Source organism: Arachis stenosperma, chromosome 5 (assembly GCF_014773155.1).
Source record: "Arachis stenosperma cultivar V10309 chromosome 5, arast.V10309.gnm1.PFL2, whole genome shotgun sequence".
Taxonomy (NCBI): Eukaryota; Viridiplantae; Streptophyta; class Magnoliopsida; order Fabales; family Fabaceae; genus Arachis; species Arachis stenosperma.
Window position 1 is genome coordinate 127,590,021 of NC_080381.1, and position 20,178 is coordinate 127,610,198.

At 28.5% G+C, this 20,178-nt stretch overlaps 2 protein-coding genes across 5 annotated transcripts; one reads left to right on the plus strand and one right to left on the minus strand.

The window, feature by feature from the left end:
- The first annotated feature begins 10,542 nt into the window (after positions 1 to 10,542).
- On the plus strand, positions 10,543 to 16,269 carry LOC130981776 (protein REVEILLE 7-like). Of its 4 annotated transcripts, none has more exons than XM_057905473.1 (7): positions 10,543 to 10,792; positions 11,053 to 11,128; positions 13,808 to 13,927; positions 14,040 to 14,151; positions 14,249 to 14,310; positions 14,504 to 14,929; positions 15,043 to 16,269. In XM_057905473.1, the coding sequence occupies exons 2-7, from the start codon at positions 11,117 to 11,119 to the stop codon at positions 15,712 to 15,714; spliced, it is 1,404 nt and encodes a 467-aa protein (XP_057761456.1). In that variant the 5' UTR covers positions 10,543 to 10,792; positions 11,053 to 11,116; the 3' UTR covers positions 15,715 to 16,269. The 4 variants fall into 4 exon arrangements, with proteins under 4 accessions (XP_057761456.1, XP_057761457.1, XP_057761455.1 ...); XM_057905472.1 differs by having other exon boundaries at positions 10,557 to 10,792; positions 15,040 to 16,269; XM_057905474.1 differs by lacking the exons at positions 11,053 to 11,128; positions 14,249 to 14,310 and having other exon boundaries at positions 10,555 to 10,792; positions 15,040 to 16,269.
- A 357-nt stretch (positions 16,270 to 16,626) lies between these two features.
- LOC130982315 (organelle RRM domain-containing protein 6, chloroplastic) lies at positions 16,627 to 19,828 on the minus strand. The gene is made up of 4 exons (XM_057906280.1): positions 19,453 to 19,828; positions 18,387 to 18,455; positions 18,170 to 18,276; positions 16,627 to 17,108 (listed from the first exon to the last, which is right to left on the minus strand). Exons 1-4 carry the CDS (start codon positions 19,787 to 19,789, stop codon positions 17,028 to 17,030), a joined length of 594 nt encoding a protein of 197 aa, XP_057762263.1. The 5' UTR covers positions 19,790 to 19,828; the 3' UTR covers positions 16,627 to 17,027.
- Between the last annotated feature and the right edge of the window lie 350 nt (positions 19,829 to 20,178).

Below are 20,178 nucleotides of genomic sequence, written 5' to 3' on the forward strand. Positions count from 1 at the left end.
ATTTTTGACTTGGAAGGGTAATAAGAGGGGCACCTGTCATGAGGGCCATTAATTAAGAGTTTTAGATTTGTCCAACTAACAAACAATGAGCTTGTCCTAAACCCTAGAGAGTTTGTGGCTCACAAATTTTTGCTGATTTTTTATTATACGGGGAAGATTTACCATATTTGAAAGCAAAACCTAACATTTTCTTTCATTTAGATATAGTAAGCAACAACATCATCTAGATACTTCATTTGCATATTTTCTTGGAAGTACACTCTTCCAAGATTGGCTAACTCATCCACCTTAAATTAAAATTCTTTTCTCAAACTTATAAAATAATTATTTTTTTATGATTTAATCATTGTTATGTATATTGTGACTATGTAAACTATTTTATTTATAAAAATATTAAGTAAAAAAATTATTTTTATAATAACTTTAATAAAGTTTTTTTATGCGTTTCTTTCTTTTTTTAATTAATTTTTATTATGTCAATAAATTATTGAACTAACTTAGTTGAAATTGTTACTAAAATAACTTAATTATGTAATATATCACCGTGTAATTTTTATTAATTTAGAGATATTAGGATTTTATTTTTTGAAATACTAAGTGATAAAATAAAATATTTATATTATTATGAATACATAATTAGATATCCTTTTTAATTTTTTTACACTAGAATAACAATAAAATCTTGTTCCATTAAACTGTATGTATAAATCTATCACATGAATACACAAATTTATTTGTAATAATATAATAATTATGAAATATTAAATATATATTTTTTATACGTAATAGTTAATTAATGGTTGATTATCATCAGTGTACTTGCTGATCTACATGCTAATCCATAATTGACAAAAATAACAGATGTATATAAAAATAATTATTAAATTAGTCATATATTTATGTATAAATATATATTTATTATTTTATATATTTTTAATATTTATTTTATATCTTAATATATCATTTATATCAGTATTTGATTTTTAGTATATAAATAATAGGGTGGATAATTAATCATGAAAGAAAAAGAAAAAGTAAAATAGAAAGAGGAAAGAATGCATGAATGAACGAGGAAGGGAAGCAATAAGCATAGGGATTTTATGGTAAGGAAGGAAAGAGGGGTTGGCGTTTACGATAACACAGCAAAGAGAAGTGGAAATCTGAGGTGGCCATAAAGCGCAGAATAACGTAGTGTGGGGACCACTACACCCAATCACACACCACCAACTTGCCTTTCTATCTTCTTTCTTTCCCTGCCGTCTTTTTTCCCTGCCTTCTCTTTAGTGGCTCTAGAGTCTAGAGTCTAGACTTGATATTTCTTCTTCTTATTTGTCACTTCTGTTTTCCTCTAATTGTTGTGTTTATGAGTTATGACATACATAAATAGTTGAAGGATTAATTAATCCATTGGTTTTTATAATTTTGTAAAATTTTAATTAAATTTTTAAATTTTTATAATTAAATTTTTGTATTAATTTTTTTAATTAAATCTTTTTAATAATAATTGATTTAATTATATAAAAATCTAATTAAAAAAAATTAGTGCAAAGATCTAAAAAAAATATAAGAATCTAATTAAAAAAATTAATACAAAAAATTCAATTAAAAAAATATAGGAATCTAATTAAAAATTTTATAAAACTATAAGGATTAACAAAATAATTAAACCATAATTAAATACTCTTCAATGTTCATTTTATGTACTCTAAGTCTACGATACAATATGAGATATATAAATACATAAATTTTAAAGTTTTATAAGATATAAGATATATTATAATATATATATATATATATATATATATATAATATAAAATAATTTTTAGATAAATTATAATAATATTTTAATATTTTATATATATTAAAAGAATTTTTAATTATTTTTAATATCTTCTTTTAATTATATAAAATATTTAAAATATTTTTTATTTTAATAAATAATAATATATATTATTTCTAAATCTATTTTAAAAATACATATTAAGAATAAGATTTAACACACTAACATTTGATGATATTTAAGTATATTTAAGTATATTTAAAAAAATTATTTTTTATTAAGATACAATTAGACACAACAGATACGCATATCGCACGAATATCAATAAATGTCGTGTCAAAAATGTGTCTGACACATAGACATGATAATTCAACAAAATATCCGTACTTCATAAGAAAAAACTATACTTTCTTTACTAATATATCAATAATAAATCAGTTATTAAATTAATTATTTTATATTTATATACAATTAAATACATGTAGTGTATTAAATAACTAGTTTTTAAATTAATCATGTATTATTAAACACTAAATGTAATCATTAATTTTTAGGGTATGCGTAATATAATTGTTTAAATAATTATATATTTTCCTAAAATAAAATCTACAAATATTTTCTTAGTTTAAAAATTATATTTTACTTATATTTTGAGATAATTATTTTTTAATTTTATCTTCTATATAAATTAGAAAAATTCTTAACATGTCACATCATTATTCTTTTGTATACAGTTATTGTTTTAAATGATAACCATATTGTATAGAACATTTTTTAAGTCACTCATATGGTATGATTAATTAGACAACAATTAATTTAGGTCGATTTAAGCAAATTTGTCGCAAATTTAATTTTTAATTGATGATATTTTATTTATAATATTTATATAATAAAATATTTAGTTAAAATATAATCTCAAAACATGTAAACCAAGTGCATTTTCTAAATCCAAAACTAATGTACCTAATAGTACCGAAAGCGTAATAAGAGAGAGTTAGATCCATAAAAGAGAGACACCAAAACATCCTATAGTACTTTTTCGTATTAATTCCATAAAATAGATAATAAAAAATCTGAACAATATGAAAAATAGGTTAAAAATTTAGTTCAATATAAGTAAAAAATAAAAAATATTTTTCAAATTATTCAAATAAAATAATCCATTCAATTATTTAAAAAATTGAACCATGGCAAATTTTAATTTACCAAATTAATTTATTTAAACAGCTTATTTTTCTCAAATTTTTTGTCATCCCATTTTCATCAATCATTTCACTTCACTAACGTCAATTGCACCTTCACCGGCCATCATCTTTGCCCTCTGGGGTCATCATGTCGTCGCCGTTCAGCAAGTAGCCCCCTCCTCCGCGCATCTCTCTCTCCCTCGCCGGCAGCCAACATTACTGATGGGATCCTCCTCCCCGTCGCGCGTCCGTCATGCCCTGCGCTTCTCTCTCTCCCTCTCGCCGGAAGTGAAGTTTGGCGTCGTTTTCAACTGCCGTGGGAAAGAAGGTCAGTTCCGTGCTCCCCCTTGACGCTGCTTGGCTCACCATCCACTATCATCACGGGATGTCCACCCACTCACCAGAGATACTTGTTGGCGGACTCCTTCTTGCATTCGTCGCTAGTTGGCACTGCAGACATCATCACCGATGTCGCACTCTGTCTACTCGCTATTTCAATAGGTTAGTTAATGGTCAATGGGTGATGAGATGCCGTTATTCTATAAATTAAAATATTTAAAGTAAAATAAAATAAATTCAAAATTAAATTATTGTTTCTATTTTAAAATATTTATTATTTTTATTTTTTGATACATTAAAAAATTTAATATATTTAAACCTATGTTATATTTAAATTCATTTGTTTTCTAATGTGTCGAAAATTCAAAACCATAATTATTTAAATAGAAAGAGAATATATAATACATTAAATTAAACTAAATTAAATTATATATAAATTTAAGTGATGCTAGTTGCGTCCCGTTTTGTTTATTATCTTCTTACTAGCTAGTGGGTGATACTCAGATACTGTGTATCTGGATTTTTCTTCTTTATATAACTTGCGAGAGTTGCATACACTTCCGGTGGAAGCGATTGGATTACACGCATCATCAGATAAACTGGTAAACAGTGTAAAGTAATTATTTATTATTAAATTAATAAACTCAGTATAAGAGGTAAGAACTGGAAGTTTTTTAGCTTATTTTTTAAATATTCTTTTAACACTTAAATAAATAAAATTATATATATATATTAAAATCAGATACTAAAATTAGTCACAAATATAAAATATATATTAAAAATAAATAAATTATATATATTTATATATAAATATATAATATTAATTTTATGAATTTTAGTGTATATATAAATAATATTTTTAATATATATATATATATATATATATATATATATATATATATATAAATTTAAAAGTGATCAACAAAGTAAACTCAAAGTTCCGATATTTTTCTAAATAACTACTTTTTTCCCATGGAATAGATCGAGCTGCTTTTAGTAGTTAGTTCTAATATTTTAAAAATCGAACCGGTTACTGTTAAAAATTTAAAATTTGATTAAGATTAAATTAAATATAATAAAATAATATATTTATATATATATAATATGTATTTTTTAAGAAATGACTTTTTTAAATATTATTATTTTAAACTAATTAATCAGTTTGATAAATTAATTAATTGTTTGACAATTTTTTTATTTTTTAATTGATTTATTATTAATTTTATATAAATTGAATTGATTTAGTGATTAATTTTTTATTAATCTAATTAAATCAGATGGTTCAATTTGATTCTCATATAATCAGTACATGAAAGTCAAAACTAAATTCATCAATATAGCAAAGCTCAAATATATGGTTCGATTTCAACTAGTACATGGGTTCCATCTATGAATGTTAATATATCAATAAATAATGCATGAGGATTAACCCATTTTTTCGTGTAGAAATGATTTTGTATGTTAGTTAGATTTGGTAGCTAATTTATAATCTACGTACTGAGAATAACAAAATACAGCCTTGTCAATTTTGTATACTTCTGCCGTCATAATAACATTTGCGGCTTAACGAGTTCACATGTAAGAAGGGAAAATCATCTCTCCTTGACAAGTGTGTTCCACGTACTCTGCTATCTATCCACTATAAACTTATATTCGGCCATTCACTCAAATTAGAAGGATAAGCGTAACACGAAATTATTGCATGTTTAATTGTTTATAGCATATTTCAAGCGGTGTTTTAGAAACATTTATATTATTAAATTTATTTTATAATAATATGAGTAGTAAAATAACATTGTGAACTTTTAAAGAACATATATTAAATAAATATGGCTAAAAAACACGTACCAATATGTCAAAATCTAAAGTTGATAAGACGGTTTTGGTATATTATTTACTTGAATTTCATTCTTTTCAATAATGGGAGGCCCGGTTTTCATTTATATTTTAATAAATATTATATATTCGTGTACAGAGTAGAGACACAGCCTCAAGATAATATATAATGTTAAGGATTTAATTTTGTTAAAAATAAGAGGTTAAACTGGAGAAGGAATTATAAGGTATTATAAATAAAATTATAAATTTAAATCAAAGTGTGTTTTTTAAAAATAGATTCATTTTAGATAATATTCTAATTATTCACGAAATGTATGCACCATTTGAAAAATAAGAGAAGTGAGATAGAGTATGAGATAACTATTAAATTAGACATAAACAAGGTTTATGATAAAGTTGAATGGTATTTTTTATGGTATATTATGAATAAATTGAACTTTAAAATATTATTGTTAATGTAAGCAATTTTCAATTGAATATCCATGAAGTCTTTGTGTAGCACTTCGATAGAATCTAAGCTACTGGTAAATATTATTCTAAAATTTATAAAATTTATAGATAAATATTGTTTATGAGTAATTTTGTAGGAAAGTGCATAAGTGTGAAGATCGCACATTTGTTTGACACCAATCATGTCCCAAGATCATGCTCAGTTGGGACATGATTATACACGTTGATCCTTTTGTTTCTATCACAGAGTGTAGTGTAGCAGATTTATCATTTCAAGCTATCATATTGAAAAGTGTAGATGACAAAGTAAAAAGAGATTGTTCAGATTTATGAGGAATCATACATTGTTGAGTTTGAAGAACTAATTACAATTAATTGATGATGAAAAAATATTATTATTGGAGTTAAAAGTCCAATTGTATGTGTGATTAGTTTGTTAAATGTGCAAAAAAATCAAGAAAATAAAACAGACTCAATAACAGGCTAATGAAGTCTAAAAATGGTTCAGACCCATAATCCATCATCATCTATGATTCAAAGAATGGGTTACTGATCTCCAAACACAAAGAAGAAGGAAAGAATTATTACAAACTCAAAAACAAGCATAAAATCCAACTAGTGATCCATTCACTCAACTTGGTTGCTAACTAAGAAAAGAAACTTAAAAAAAACTAAGAAAAGGAACTTCATTTTCCGAACCAAAAGTAAGCTGCTGAACTAAATTCTACTCTCTATTCTCTCCTTTCTCTCACCACGTGAAAAAGTCCAGATGCAAAGCATACAAAAAAATCAGATTAGGATTCAAATCAAAAAAGAAAAGTGGGTTACCAAAATCAAGCAAAAAGAAGAAAGTTAAAAAAAGTAGGACTCTAAGCAAAAATCACATTCGAAGGCTACATTAGAGAAAGTTTTTTTTACGTATGCTTTATTGAAGATTATTGAAGAAAATTTCTTTTCTGCATGCACCGAACTGAAAAGATCAAGAAGTTTAAGATTATGTAACTCTACTACAAATCAATAGACAAGAAAAAAAAATGGGAACCAAACACAAATAAATGGTTCAGATCCTTCAAGAAATTTAAAAAAAGATGAAAGAAAAAATGGTAGGTATAAATGCATGTAGCCATGTATGGTTTAATCAATGCTATTATTCTATCTCTTCTCTGCACTGTTGCTGCTGATATTGGAGAAGAAGTCAAAAGTGTTGGAATCAAATTTCAAGCTTTGGAAGCTATACTCCTCTATTAAAGGGGTAAACGACAAAGGATTAGAGTAAGTAGTGAGAGCACAAAGTTTGGGTTTTCATAGCTTACAAATCTATACCTTCTTCTATTTCATGGTTTTCTATTAAATATTCTACTTTCTCAGTTTTATTTTTCTTCGTTTCAATGGAAAAGGACATTAAAATGAGGAATTAAGAAAAAACCATTGAGAGAAAAGGGAAAAAGAGTTATACTTGGAAAAAATTAAAATATTTATTTCAAATATTCTTTGTACGTTTTTCTGTTTTGTAGTCACGATTTCGAGGGAATTCTCTTATTAAGTTGGGTGAGCACTTAATGGTTGAAAATCTAGGGGGTGAACCTAGTCAAATCTAGCTTGGATAGAAGCTATGTTTGTCCCATATAGAATTGGATTGAATCCTAAAAAATTTGGTGTTTGTAATCTTTGAAAGATAGTGAAAATTCCACCACCATTATGGAAAGACTGGATATAGGTCACATTTCACATGGTGGTTGAACCAGGATATATGGCTGTGTCACTCTTCTTTTTCTGTTCTGATTTTTGTTTTATGCTCTAAGAGACAAAATAAAATTGTCTTCTACTTATTCTATTCAGTAAGGTGTCACAACAATTCTGCTATCGATAAGAGACAAATAAAAGTATCTCATGCGTTTTAAACAAAAACATATTTAACAGATTCTTTAATTTCATTCTGTTTAAAATAAAATTCAACAAAATGAAAAGAGGTCTAAATTTAACCCCCTTCTCTAAACAACTGATAATCATCATACACGATTATTGTGCTATTCCTTATTACAACAGAAATTATAGGTAATTTGATAAATTGTTTTGGTCTTTTGGGCTTTCCTTCTATGTGTCGAACCATTTAAGTATTGCAGATCGTTTGTATTAGTTGATGAGACACATTTATATATCAAATATAGATGTGTACTATTCATTGCTGTTGTCCAAGATATCAACTAATTAATTAAGTTAAAATAATCTAAAATGTTAATATTTTAGTACATTTTCTAACTAATTAAATCAAAATATTCTAACATGTTAATTAATTAATTAATTAAATTAAAATAATTTAAAACATTAATATTCTAATATATCTTCTGACTAACAAAATAAAAAAATTAATTAAATTAAAATATTCTAAAATAACTTCTAAACAAATTAATTTAACATTTTATTAAATACGATTAACTAAAACTATATAAAATAGTTTAATAATCCCATATAATATCAAAAAGAGAGAGACAAACCAACCTCAAATTTCAATACTCTAACTACATGTCAACTCACATTTAGTCTGTTAATATCCTTTAAATACATATATTATTGGCCATATGCCTTTAATACTTAAGAGAATTTCAAAATATATGTAACCAAACTCTCTAAATAATCCAAAATCATATCAAATGAAAACTAATCTTAGTTGCACCTTATATATAGCCACCATTGTACTGATTACATAATTCTGGTGCATCCGAGATCTCATAAAAAATTTATGTCATTTGTCTCAGATGCTTATCGTTCGAGATCAAACTTTAATTTTAGTGGGTTCTTACGATGTGATATATTAATACATAAAATTAAGTACGATTTTTTTAAAATATAGGTTAAAATTTTTTTTATTTTCAATTTTTTTTATATAAAATTATTTTTAAAGTTTAAAATTATTTTTTTATTTAAATATTAAAATTTTTGACTAAATTACTCATAATAAAAAAATTATAAAATAAAAAAATAAAAAAAGAATATTTCTGTTCATATGAAAAAAAAAGAAAAGAAAAAAAAACTATTCACGATTTATTTCTCTCTCTATTTTTATTGTTATTTTTGTATGATTTTGCCTCCTAAAATAAGAATAATTTTAAAATTAAATTAAATTTTAAGAATGATTTTGTATATAAAAAAAGGTTAAAGACAAAATTTTTTTTAACCTATAAAAAATTAAAATTATACTTAATCTTTTTAATAGGTAACAATAAATATTCTATCTACACATTTTAATAAATAAAATATTTAATTAGTTTAAATAAAAAATCTAAATATTTATTGTCAGACAATATTGTAGGAGAACGAGAGAAGGGCTGGGCTATTGGGACAAGATGGACCTTATATACATAGGTACGCAATATTTATGTAAGAAAATGTATGAGTGAGGGGCCAGCTAGATGGATCTTATACATATCTAACATCTTTATTTTGGAACCTTTTACATAGGAACAGAATTTTCAATGTAATTTTATTATGAGCAAAATAATGGATGGAGTTGCTTATTTATATAAGTAGGTTTTTTTTTTTCTATCATATTTTTCAACTCGGTAAATTAAAAATTAATTAACTACAGGTTAAAATTTTATTTAAAAATGTATTGTTGATTAATGAACTATTGATAAAACTTAGAAATTGAGGTTTGGGAATTAACATATGGGATGCTTTTTCCATTGGTTTTTTCCTTTTCTTTTGACAGTTTTGTTTCTTAGTTAAAAAAAATTATTAATATGATTAATTAAAAGTAATTTTTTTAATCATGGTACAACTTTAATCTAATCCCCCAAGCTATTTTCAGGTTGTTAGGATAATTCAACCAAAATTGATTAAAATATTTTTTCCTACCAGAATATATGGTTTTCTTTTTTGGGAGATGGGACTGGTCGCTAATCAAATTTGTATGGTTTTTCAAGAAGTCTTTTTTTTCCTTAATATTATTGTATTTTACTAAATCAACCTAGTTATAAAATATGAATAATATAAGTAATTAATCTCTGCATTATATCAATAATTTTAACATGGAAAAACAACTTTTTATTCTTTTTATTGCAACTGGAATAAAACAACTTATTTTAAAAAGAACTTTTAATTTAAATATCCGAAACAAAAATTGACTCTCATATACTAAAGTATGCACAAAATTAATTATTTAAAATAATTGTAATCTGTAAATATATAATCCTTTCGAACAAAAAATATAATTTTGATACATTAATAATTATTTTTATTGATATAATATTATATAATTAAATATATATAAAATTATTTTACAGTTTACACTAAAATATATTAAAATTAAATTCTTTGAACAAATAAATATAATTATATCTTCTATTAATAAGTTTACCTTTCTAAACACCCAGAAATAGTTTAGTTTAAGATTTGAAAATGAATTCTTTCAAGCTTTTTTAATTATTTGATAAAGGAAAATATAATCTCCAACAAAAAATATATAATAACAAATATTAAATAATAAAAAATTATATTTTACCAAATAATAAAAAAAGAGAGAATCCACCCCCCATACTTCAATGGGAGTTTAACAGCGCGTGAACAAGCACTAAACAAAAATGGACAATAAGTCAATAAAGGCACACTAAAAAACAATCGGAAAAAATATCTTATATCTCAATTATATATTTATAAAAAAAATCTATCTCAATTATCATCTCAGCACTCATGCCCTCCACAAATAAAATATGCAGCACCATATTTTTCACCGAATTTTTATTCCCACCCCAAAATTAAATACTACACATCACAAAAACGCGCCACGTGTCCTGCGTCCCAGACCATTCTCAGCCACAAAACTCTGAACCCTTCTCGAACCCTCTACGGAAATTTCTTTATTGTTTCTCAAATATTTCTTCACATCTGATGTGTCACTCTCTCCTTTTTTTTTTTTATTTTCTCGCTTTTTCAATTAATTTTTTCCTTTCGGGATGAAAATTTTTAATTTTTATTATTTATAATCTCTTCCGTTTCTTCTTCTCTTCCCCCTTCTCTGCACACACCCCTTCTTCTGTTCTCTCATTCTTCCAATTCTTCAATCTTCGAATCCTCCATTTGAGTTGCTCTGATTTTCTCGGGAAAACAAAATTTTCCGGGGAAGTTCTCATTTTCACTGCGCAATCTGAAGTCCCGGAATCTGTGGCTTCCAACGAAATCACAGCTTCCAGCAAAATCATTGGTATGTGTCCTGCTTTCAATTATTTTTTATGATTCAGTTCTCGAACATGTATTTAACATTGAGAATCTGATTGATCTGATTTGTGCAATAGTAATTAGCACTTTTTTGTTTATTTTTTAAATGGATATCTCAAAATATCTCTGAAATGTATATTTATAGTATTTGGAGAACAGAGAAACTTGTGAAGAATGTTATGTGATTTTTTGGGTTTGAAAAAGGGAAAGAAAAGTTGATTTTTTTGGAAGCTATTATTGTTGTAGGCTGGTGGGGTTGGTCCCTGTGAAGCTTAGGGTGTTTACAAGGACTGGCTCTGATTTTGCTCCAATGGAGATGCAGGTATTGCAAACAAATATTTAAAATTTGGTCCTTGCAATAATACCCTTTCACTATTTTCTTTTTAGAAGTTTTGTTTTTTTTGTTTTTTTTTGTTTTTTAATAATAGTTCGTTTGTATGGAGAAACTATGAGTCATTTATCTCAAGAATTATTTCAGCTTCGGTGGGAAACTGATGGAGTTTCATAGAGATTGGATTTGAGTTTGTTAAATATATACAAATAATTTTATTTTTGGATTAACATGACTTAATACTTGAATGGTTAACCTAATGAGCCTTCAAATGATAAGAACTTTGACATTTTGTTTGTTCTAACATTGTGGTTGTGTCAAGTGGGTGAGTTTTAGGAAGCGCCGGTCACAATGAGGCGCAGCATTAGCCTGTCCTCTCTGACACAGGTTACTGCTTTGCTAGTGGGTCTTATTCAAAATTTCATTTTGACCTTAGCTAAGAAGACATATTATGTAGTAGTCTTCGATACTTGATATATTTTCATTTTTTCCCTTTTTTTTTATGTTAATGGGCCATAAAAGATCCAGGTAAGTAAATAAGTGACGAACACTCATAAAAAGATGGGCCAAAATTTTGCTTAAATATTTGTTAAATTATGAAAAAAATTTTAAAATTTAACTAATAAATTCACACTGGTTAAAGAATAAATATTATTTTATGAAGTAAAAGTCTGGAAAAATTTAATATAAAAAAGAGTCTGAAAAAAGTTACTACTTCTGTAAATGAGTATGGAGAAACCTTAAAATTTTTTGGCTTTGAATAAAATTCTCATTTTACAAGGAGAACCGTATGAAAGGTTAGTTTTTATAAATAAAATTCATCATCCTAATCATTATAATAATTAATTTATCTTTTTAATATTATTTTATGTGTTATTGGTTTTATTTTGATTTTCTTTTACAGAAAAATATTAAGATATTTTTTAAGTATTGGTGTAGACTAATAAAAAATTTTTACCATTTACTTTGAAATTTTAATCTTTCAAATTAAATTCTAAGTAATTATATTTTTCCATATCATTTTAAGAAATTGAATATATCTAATTATTAATTTGGTATTATTTTATGATTTGTTAGTTTTCTAATTAATTCTTTTAAAAAATATATATTCAATATTCATGAAATATTATAATTTTTAATATCTATCATTTTAAGTATAAAAATTTTAATTTTTGATTTAATTATTAAATATTTATCAAATTTTTTTAGATAATTTTTTAAATTAAAATGTAAGTTTCATATTGTCAATATATTATTTCATAGAAATTTTTTTTACATAAATATAAATATTTTTTAATTATATATAATTTTTAATTAAATATAATTTATTTAAATAAATATAAATATTTTAAAATTAAATTTAACATACATGATAAACGTTAGCTAATAAAAATTTAGAATTAGTTCCATTAACATATGTTAGTGATGTTGATGCTAAGTCCACCACAACTATATCTTTTCTTGAAGATCCAAAAAGAGTAGTGGTTTATCCACATTCTTGTCTTTTATCCACATTCTTTTTTTGTTTTTTTTATAGTTTATTCAAATTCACGTTAAATTTTTTAAAATTTTAATAATTATTCAATGAATTCATTTTGAAATTGATATAAAAAAAAATTTCAAAAGTAATTTAACATTAATTTAAATCATCATATAAAAATACATCATTATATAAATTATTATATAAATGTATACCCAAAAATCGTTTATATATATATATATATATATATATATATACGGTTCCACCAAAATAATAAAAGAAAAAAGACATCTGCCAACCCAACTAGGTTCAGTCTCTTAACAAAAATATATTTATGCACTTGCCATATATAATGTCGAATTTAAATATTCACCCAAGACCATGGAGCAAAATTTTAATACTGAGGAGATTTCATTAACCTGTTGGCCAGTCAAAAATTACACCTCAGACCTACACAATACTGCTAAAAATAACACGTGTCTCATGGAAATTGTGCCAACATCCAAAAAAACACAAGGCGTGTGACACGCCTGATTAAGGCAGGCGCACCCTAAAACTCACCTGTCAAGTGTAGCATTGTTAGAGCTTTAGATTAATCAATTCGATCATTTATCTCAGTTCAAAATACAGAATAAGTTGCACTCTTTTCCCTCCTGTTTTGGATTCGGTTTAATTTAATAGATCTGAAAAAGGAAAGCGGAGAATATAAACAATTAGCCTTTGTTGTTTTTTGTGGGGTGCACAGAGTAGTATCTGACAGCATTGGCCATGTGTTCTTACTAGAATATAAACGGATATAAATGTCTGGGTTTATTTGTGCATAAAGAAGTTAAAGATGCATGTGTTAGCATGTGCGTTTGAAAGGGGTGACAACAAAAGATCCCGTAGGTTCAATAATTATGTATAATGTGTTACTTGGTTGGAAACAGGTTTCATTGGTCATACACCTTCACTCTTCTGGAGACCTTTTCCCTCTATTGATAGAAAAAGAGGATTTCAATGTGAATTCGAATTCATCAAGGGACTTTATTTCTTAATAAGGAAATAATGTCTCCTAGGAACTGAAATATATTCTAGTGAGCATCAAATTCCTTCATGATGGAATTCCTATTCCCCCTTACCGTTGTGAAACATTTTAATTGTTCTTATTGGTTCACAGTTATCAATTCAACTGCTTTTATTGAATGTAGGACCAAATCGAAGGCACAAAGCTAAGCAAGTCTGGTACAGCCAGTGACTGCCATTCCAATGATGGATCACAATCCCAATCGCCAGATATAAGTTCTGTTGTGAACAATCATGCCCCCAAGGTTGCTTCACATTCCATGTTAAATGTTTTCATTTAGCAATATGCAGAAGACTTGCCTTTTTATTCCGATTTTACCTTTTGTTTTTGGAGCTTATTGAAATTAATTTCTGCAGGTGAGGAAACCATATACCATCACTAAGCAAAGGGAGAAGTGGACTGAGGAAGAGCATGAAAAGTTCCTTGAAGCTTTGAAGTTGTATGGTCGGGGATGGCGTCAAATTGAAGGTAAGCTCTATCTCCTGATTTGACAACAAAGTAATCTAAAGTGAATAATCTTCCATATGCCTTCAAGTCGGATGAAATATTGTTTGTATTTGTGCAGAGCATATAGGCACCAAAACTACTGTTCAGATTCGAAGCCATGCACAAAAGTTTTTCTCTAAGGTCATTGTTGTGAAATTTCAGTTCATAACTGTGTTTAAATCACTCGTTGTGCTTGATGGAAAGAATTTTTTGATCATTTGCAACTTATTATAGTATTAATAAGTTGAAGACTAATTGTATATGAAAACAAAGTTGAAGATGTTTTGATCCAACTCTCTGTTCTCATGTGTTGTACTACTCTAAATTGTTTCAGGTTGTGCGGGACTCGGACGGAAGTGCTGAAAGTTCTATACATCCAATTGACATACCTCCTCCTCGTCCTAAAAGGAAACCCCTTCATCCATATCCCCGTAAATTGGCCAACTCCCTCAAAACGCACTCCATACCAAATGAACCAGAAAAATCTCCATCGCCTAATCTGTCCTCTGCGGAGAAAGACTCTCAATCTCCAACCTCTGTGCTATCTGCCTTTGGTTCGGAAGCATTTGGGTCAGCATTTTCAGAGCAGACCAACAGATGCCTTTCTCCGAATTCTTGCACTACTGACATTCAATCAATCAACTTGTCACCTATTGAGAAGGAAAATGATTGCATGACATCTAAACCATCCAAGGAGGAAGACAAAACGCCTCTAGCTTCTGCCCCTTTATCCATCAGCTCACAACCTTACTTGCACATGGTATGACAAGCTTCATGATATTCTCTTATTTCACTTCCAAAATTAATTGTGTAAGAAATAGATTTATTTTTACAGCTTACTGATTTAAAAATTATATTGTGTTATCCTAGAAGTCTGAGAAGTTGGAGTTGTGTTCCAAGCAAACCAAGTGTATCAACAATGATGTTGTCAATGTCCTGCCCACTACTATAAAGCTGTTTGGAAGAACTGTTTCAATGGTCGGTAATCAGGAGTCAATTAATACTGAAGAGGAGTGTGTTAAGCTATGTATTACTAGGTCTGATGAAGTAGATGATGTTGAGAATCAATTGAATACACAGTTATCACTAGGCATGTGTAATGGAAGTTGGCAAGTAATGCCTAAAGAAGCTATAGTGAAGGAGGACCTTGGCCTTGGAGAATCTGCACCTGAAGCATCTTTGTCATGGTCAAGTTTGTTCCCAGGCGGTCCGGCTGCTTACTTTGGTTCATCCAATACAGTCGTAAATCCTATGCCTCTTCACCCCTCCTTGAAAGTAAGAACTAGAGAGGAGGAAGGTTCTTGTACTGGTTCCAATGGTGAATCAGTCAATGATGTGGAAATTCAGGGCAAGATTCAGGGAAGGTTCTTGGACACCGTCGATTCCAGGTGTCAACAAACATCTCATCAAGAGGAAGTAGTAGTCCCCCAGAAGTCTCCAAGGGGTTTTGTACCATACAAAAGATGTTTAGCTGAAAGAGATGCAAGTTCTTTGATTGTTGCATTGGAAGAAAGGAAGGGGCAAAGAGCTAGGGTGTGCTCATAGCCCTTACATTCCCCCATTTTTTTTTTTTTAATTTCATGATGCTTCATTCTTGCTGATACATGGGATAAACGGGCTCTTGTGAGAATAAGGAACTAATTATCACTTAGGTAGCTGAGTTCTAATTGTCAAAATTGACAAAGCATCTGATTCTTTAACACGAAGTGTGCAACTGGGAGCTTTCTTCATTCTTTCACTTTAAGACACTCTTTATGTTCAATAATTCAAGAGGGGGTGGTGGGCATCATCATCATTCTCACTAAAAGTTTGCTTAACCAGGTCCACCTTATAGTCTCTATTTAACTTGTGTTAGTGTTCTGTTTTTGGCATATTTCATGTCTCTTTATAATCTCATGATTGCATCAGTAATGGATTGAGGGTATATAAAAGGAAGGGTGGAAGACAAGCACATTCAGGATGTCTCAGCTCACAAAACATTAGTTAGTTATACAAACCCGAACGATGATAATTAGGGTACTATTGTGGGGTGTCGTGCCGCAAACCACCTGGGCAATTTGTATATCTGAATTTTTCTTCTGTATTAAATTTTTATGTATATTTTTTATTGGGATGATGTAAGCCATTACTATGTACTTCTGATTGTATTCTTGGCCTTGCTAAGATAGTGGTTCAGTTCAAGTCACTCAATCATGCATTATCATTTAATTTACAAGGGTCTTTTTTTATATATATTTTTAATAACTAAAGTCACATATAGAGATCCAATTTATAAGTGCAAAATGTTTTATTATTTTTATATTCATAAAAAATATCATTTGTAGTGTTTGATATTGAAGCATCCGTGTCCCATGAGTATTTTTTTGTGTTGTAAGAACTTGGTAAATAAGTAATTATCATAAACGGATAAGGATCATTAAAATCAGGATAAAATTAGAAAGATTTGATTAATACTACAATAAAATTAAAAACCGATAAATATGACTGGGGCAAAATTTTAACTTCTAACAGATTATTTTCATAGAGATGGATGGGGCCTGGGAAGTCAAACTGGTAATCAAGATCTGCATTTCTGGTAACATAGCACAATTCAAATAATAAAATATATATCTTAGCTAATCAAGCCAGATAATCAATTAATACATTAGCCACACATTGTATAAGAGAGTAACAAAAAAAAGTCATGTTCAATGAATACTCAAATGGGATTCCATTGCAAATAAAGCATGACTTGGAATTCATGGCGATCCTGTGGTAGAAGGTCTCATCAAGTAAGGACCTTGTTTATAGAGAGAGACTCAAGTACAATGCAGACATGGCTAATGTGTGTAGCCTTCTTTGCATGTTTCAGTGCATTGCTAGTATCTAGTGTTTTGTCTTTGCCTTAGTTCTGATCTTGGTTTGGCAACTTCCACAAATATGACCCTACCATCCAAGAACTGCAAACAGTGATCCCTTTCTTGTCAGTTTCTAACATAACTGAAAAACTATTATGGGTTTATTAAATGTAAAAACAAAATAAAATTAGGAATTGTCATTTTAGATTTCAATTCTTAAGAATAGTAAGGAGTTACCAACAAGTATACAGTTAAATGCTGAATCTATAAGATTTCTGGATAGAGTATTTGGGGGTTAAAGAAAAATCAGCTTCTTGAGATCCTTTAATAATCTCAGAGGGAGTAACATGAAGATTAAACTTGATTGCCACAAATTTCAGTTTCACTCTATTGAAGGATATAAAGTATAGATCCATAGGAATAGGATATAAAGCTGAAGCAATGATTTGAGTTAAAGCTGATACCTTCCCTTCCCTCCAAGAAAGTTCCAAGTAATTACATCAATCCCTGCCCCTTTCCCTTTTAGTGTTACTTCAAGATACACATTCTAGTTATAATTTTTTTGATAAATCATAATATTGGCATTGTGAGAGGAATGGTAACTTACACTAACCTTCTCTGAGAATCATAATTACACTAACCTTTCCACCTTTCCTCTAATTATCCAACTTATGTTTACTTATTTTGTTCAATTAAGATTTTTCGTAATAAAATAGTTATGTGCAAACACATGATTACAAAAGGCCTTTTTGTAAATTTCTAAACACTTGAACAAATTAAACAACAAAAATAACCTTATTTCATGTTCTAAAGTAAAATCTAGAAAGGACGTAATGTAAGTATAACAACTAGAGCAGAAGTGAGCGTAACTATATTAAATTACCAGAGAGGTCAGTGTAGTTTATCCTATAAACAATTACATAAGTCTTCAAATTTCTGAGACACTACTCAATTGATTACATAATCTATAAGTTCCATGTCTATCTTGTCCCATATTTAAGCATGTCAGATTCTAACTACGAATAAGCTAGTTAACAACGGCAATCTGCTACAATTAGATCGAAACAAACTAGTCCTCTAAATCCACGTTGCTCTCATGAATATGATAATTTATAAATTGCGGTGAGGAATTTATTATAGGAAAAAATAATTCAAATTCATACCTTTCCATGCATTCCCTCAATAGCCTTCAGAGATTCCTGTTCAGTTGCATATCTAAGAAATGCAAACCCTCTTGGTCTATTTGCAATTTTATCCATCACCAAATTCACTGCTCAAAGTTATGCGCATACATTACAATTATTAAAAGTACTACCATTACCAACGAATAGCATAATAAAAAAAAATAAAAAAAGGTACTTCAGCATTTTCTGTTCCTACCTTCTAAAACTTGACCAAAATTCATAAATGCATTTCGCAAGCTTTCTTCAGTGGTTCGAAAAGATAACCCTGAAATAGAAAAGGAAACAAGATACATAAAGTAGATGCAAATAAACAATATCAAAGTCTCAAAGAAACAAAGCTATTCAACAATGGCGAGATGGCAATGGAATGGAATCACGAGGGATCACAGCATATCAATGAAGCGCTGAAGTTCAGTTCGAAGGAAATGCAGTTGCAATGAAAAAAAAGAATACTAATCAACCTTTACTAGAAATTGTGCTGCTAGATGAAATAAGCATTGTTTGCTTTACCCTAATATTAGGCATTCGATTAACTCAGCTTGAGGAACTATGGCTACGAATATGAGCACGGGACTCCTCTGCTCCTAGAACTAAAACTCGGGACAAATGGGAGGAAATGAGCTTGCTTATCACTTGCCCACCACGGTGTTTGTAGATGAAATAGGCAATTTTGAGTGTGATTTTGTAGTAATACATAAGCAGTATACTTTTTCAAACTAAGATCACTAGGTAATCCATGAGAAACCAGGACAATTCAGAGTTCAGAGTCTAAATTGTATTGGACAACAGTTTTCTATTTCAGGCCTGAATAGTTATATGTATAAGAAAAATAACCTGATGAAAAACGCCTAATGGGAGATAGATTAATTACTCATAACCACTTTTCTTAAACAGAAAAAAAAATAATTTAAAGTCATTCACAGTCATCATTCGTCCTAACTTTTAAAAATAAAAAAGCCTTCCACTTCTGTAATGCATATTAACAATTGACACCATTACAGCATCCAATTCCTCCGAATGAGAGCAACCACGTTACCATCAATACAATTTAAGCTAAGCTACAGCACAAGATTATCAAAGGCTACCAATGATAAAACTATTCATATGTATAAGCAAATCAAAAGATATTCCCCCTAATTTTGCGACTAATTCAACCCAATTGGCCAGACCCATAAAACAAAACAAGGGAAAGTTATCATCTTTGCAACTGTAGATTGAATTTTGAACAAGAAAATTGAAAAGGTGTAGTTAAAGTAGCTAACCACTAACATAGAGCTTAGTTGAAGGAGGAGCAGCAGAAGAAGGACTTGGTTTGCTATTGGAATTAGAAGAAGTTGATGATGATGATGAACCAGAAGCATGTGGTTGAGGGAGACACGCCAACACATAGCAACAACACTTGCTGCTGAACGGTGATGAAGAAGAAGAAGGGAAAGGGATTGTTATGCGGTTGGTTTTGGAGCAATTAAGATAAAGTTTGCGTTTTTGGGTGAAAATGAGAGAATTTGAAACGGGTAATGATGGAAACGGAGATTGAGGAAGTTGTGCTGCAACCCCAACAACACCCTCAAAGACGATGCTGTTAGCAATATTAGCCATTTCCTTCCTCTGCTATGCTTTGAAAAACACAAGCCAAGAAGAGCAAGCAAGTAGCACATAATAACTAAATATAAAAAATATATTAATAAGGGTTGGGTTATGACAAAAAAAAAAAAAAGGGTTGGAGTATGTTGGATTTTTTTTTTGGTGACGATTATGTTGGATTTGAAATTTGGGTAATATACTTATATATCAAAATATACTAAAAATTTAAAATATCAGACCAACCCATAATAACCAAATTAGATTGGTTTAATAGTTAGTTCACTACTCAGTTTTAAAAAGTGTCGAAGTTTGAATTTTGCTCTGTCATTTGTGTATGCAGTAATCTATTGGTCAATGGCAAATCTTTAAATGAAGTTCTGATCTACGACAAATTAGTCATTGAC

What these genes read in the sequence shown, in the direction of transcription:
- LOC130981776 (XM_057905472.1), top strand. An exon ending in GGGATGGCGTCAAATTGAAG is followed by an intron (nt 14,152 to 14,248) that starts GTAAGCTCTATC and finishes GTATTTGTGCAG; the next exon opens with AGCATATAGGCACCAAAACT. An exon ending in CACAAAAGTTTTTCTCTAAG is followed by an intron (nt 14,311 to 14,503) that starts GTCATTGTTGTG and finishes AAATTGTTTCAG; the next exon opens with GTTGTGCGGGACTCGGACGG.
- LOC130982315 (XM_057906280.1), bottom strand. Translation starts at nt 19,789, where the DNA reads ATGGCTAATATTGCTAACAGCATCGTCTTTGAGGGTGTTGTTGGGGTT. An exon ending in TTTTGGTCAAGTTTTAGAAG is followed by an intron (nt 18,277 to 18,386) that starts GTAGGAACAGAA and finishes AACTTTGAGCAG; the next exon opens with TGAATTTGGTGATGGATAAA. An exon ending in TTGAGGGAATGCATGGAAAG is followed by an intron (nt 17,109 to 18,169) that starts GTATGAATTTGA and finishes CACTGTTTGCAG; the next exon opens with TTCTTGGATGGTAGGGTCAT.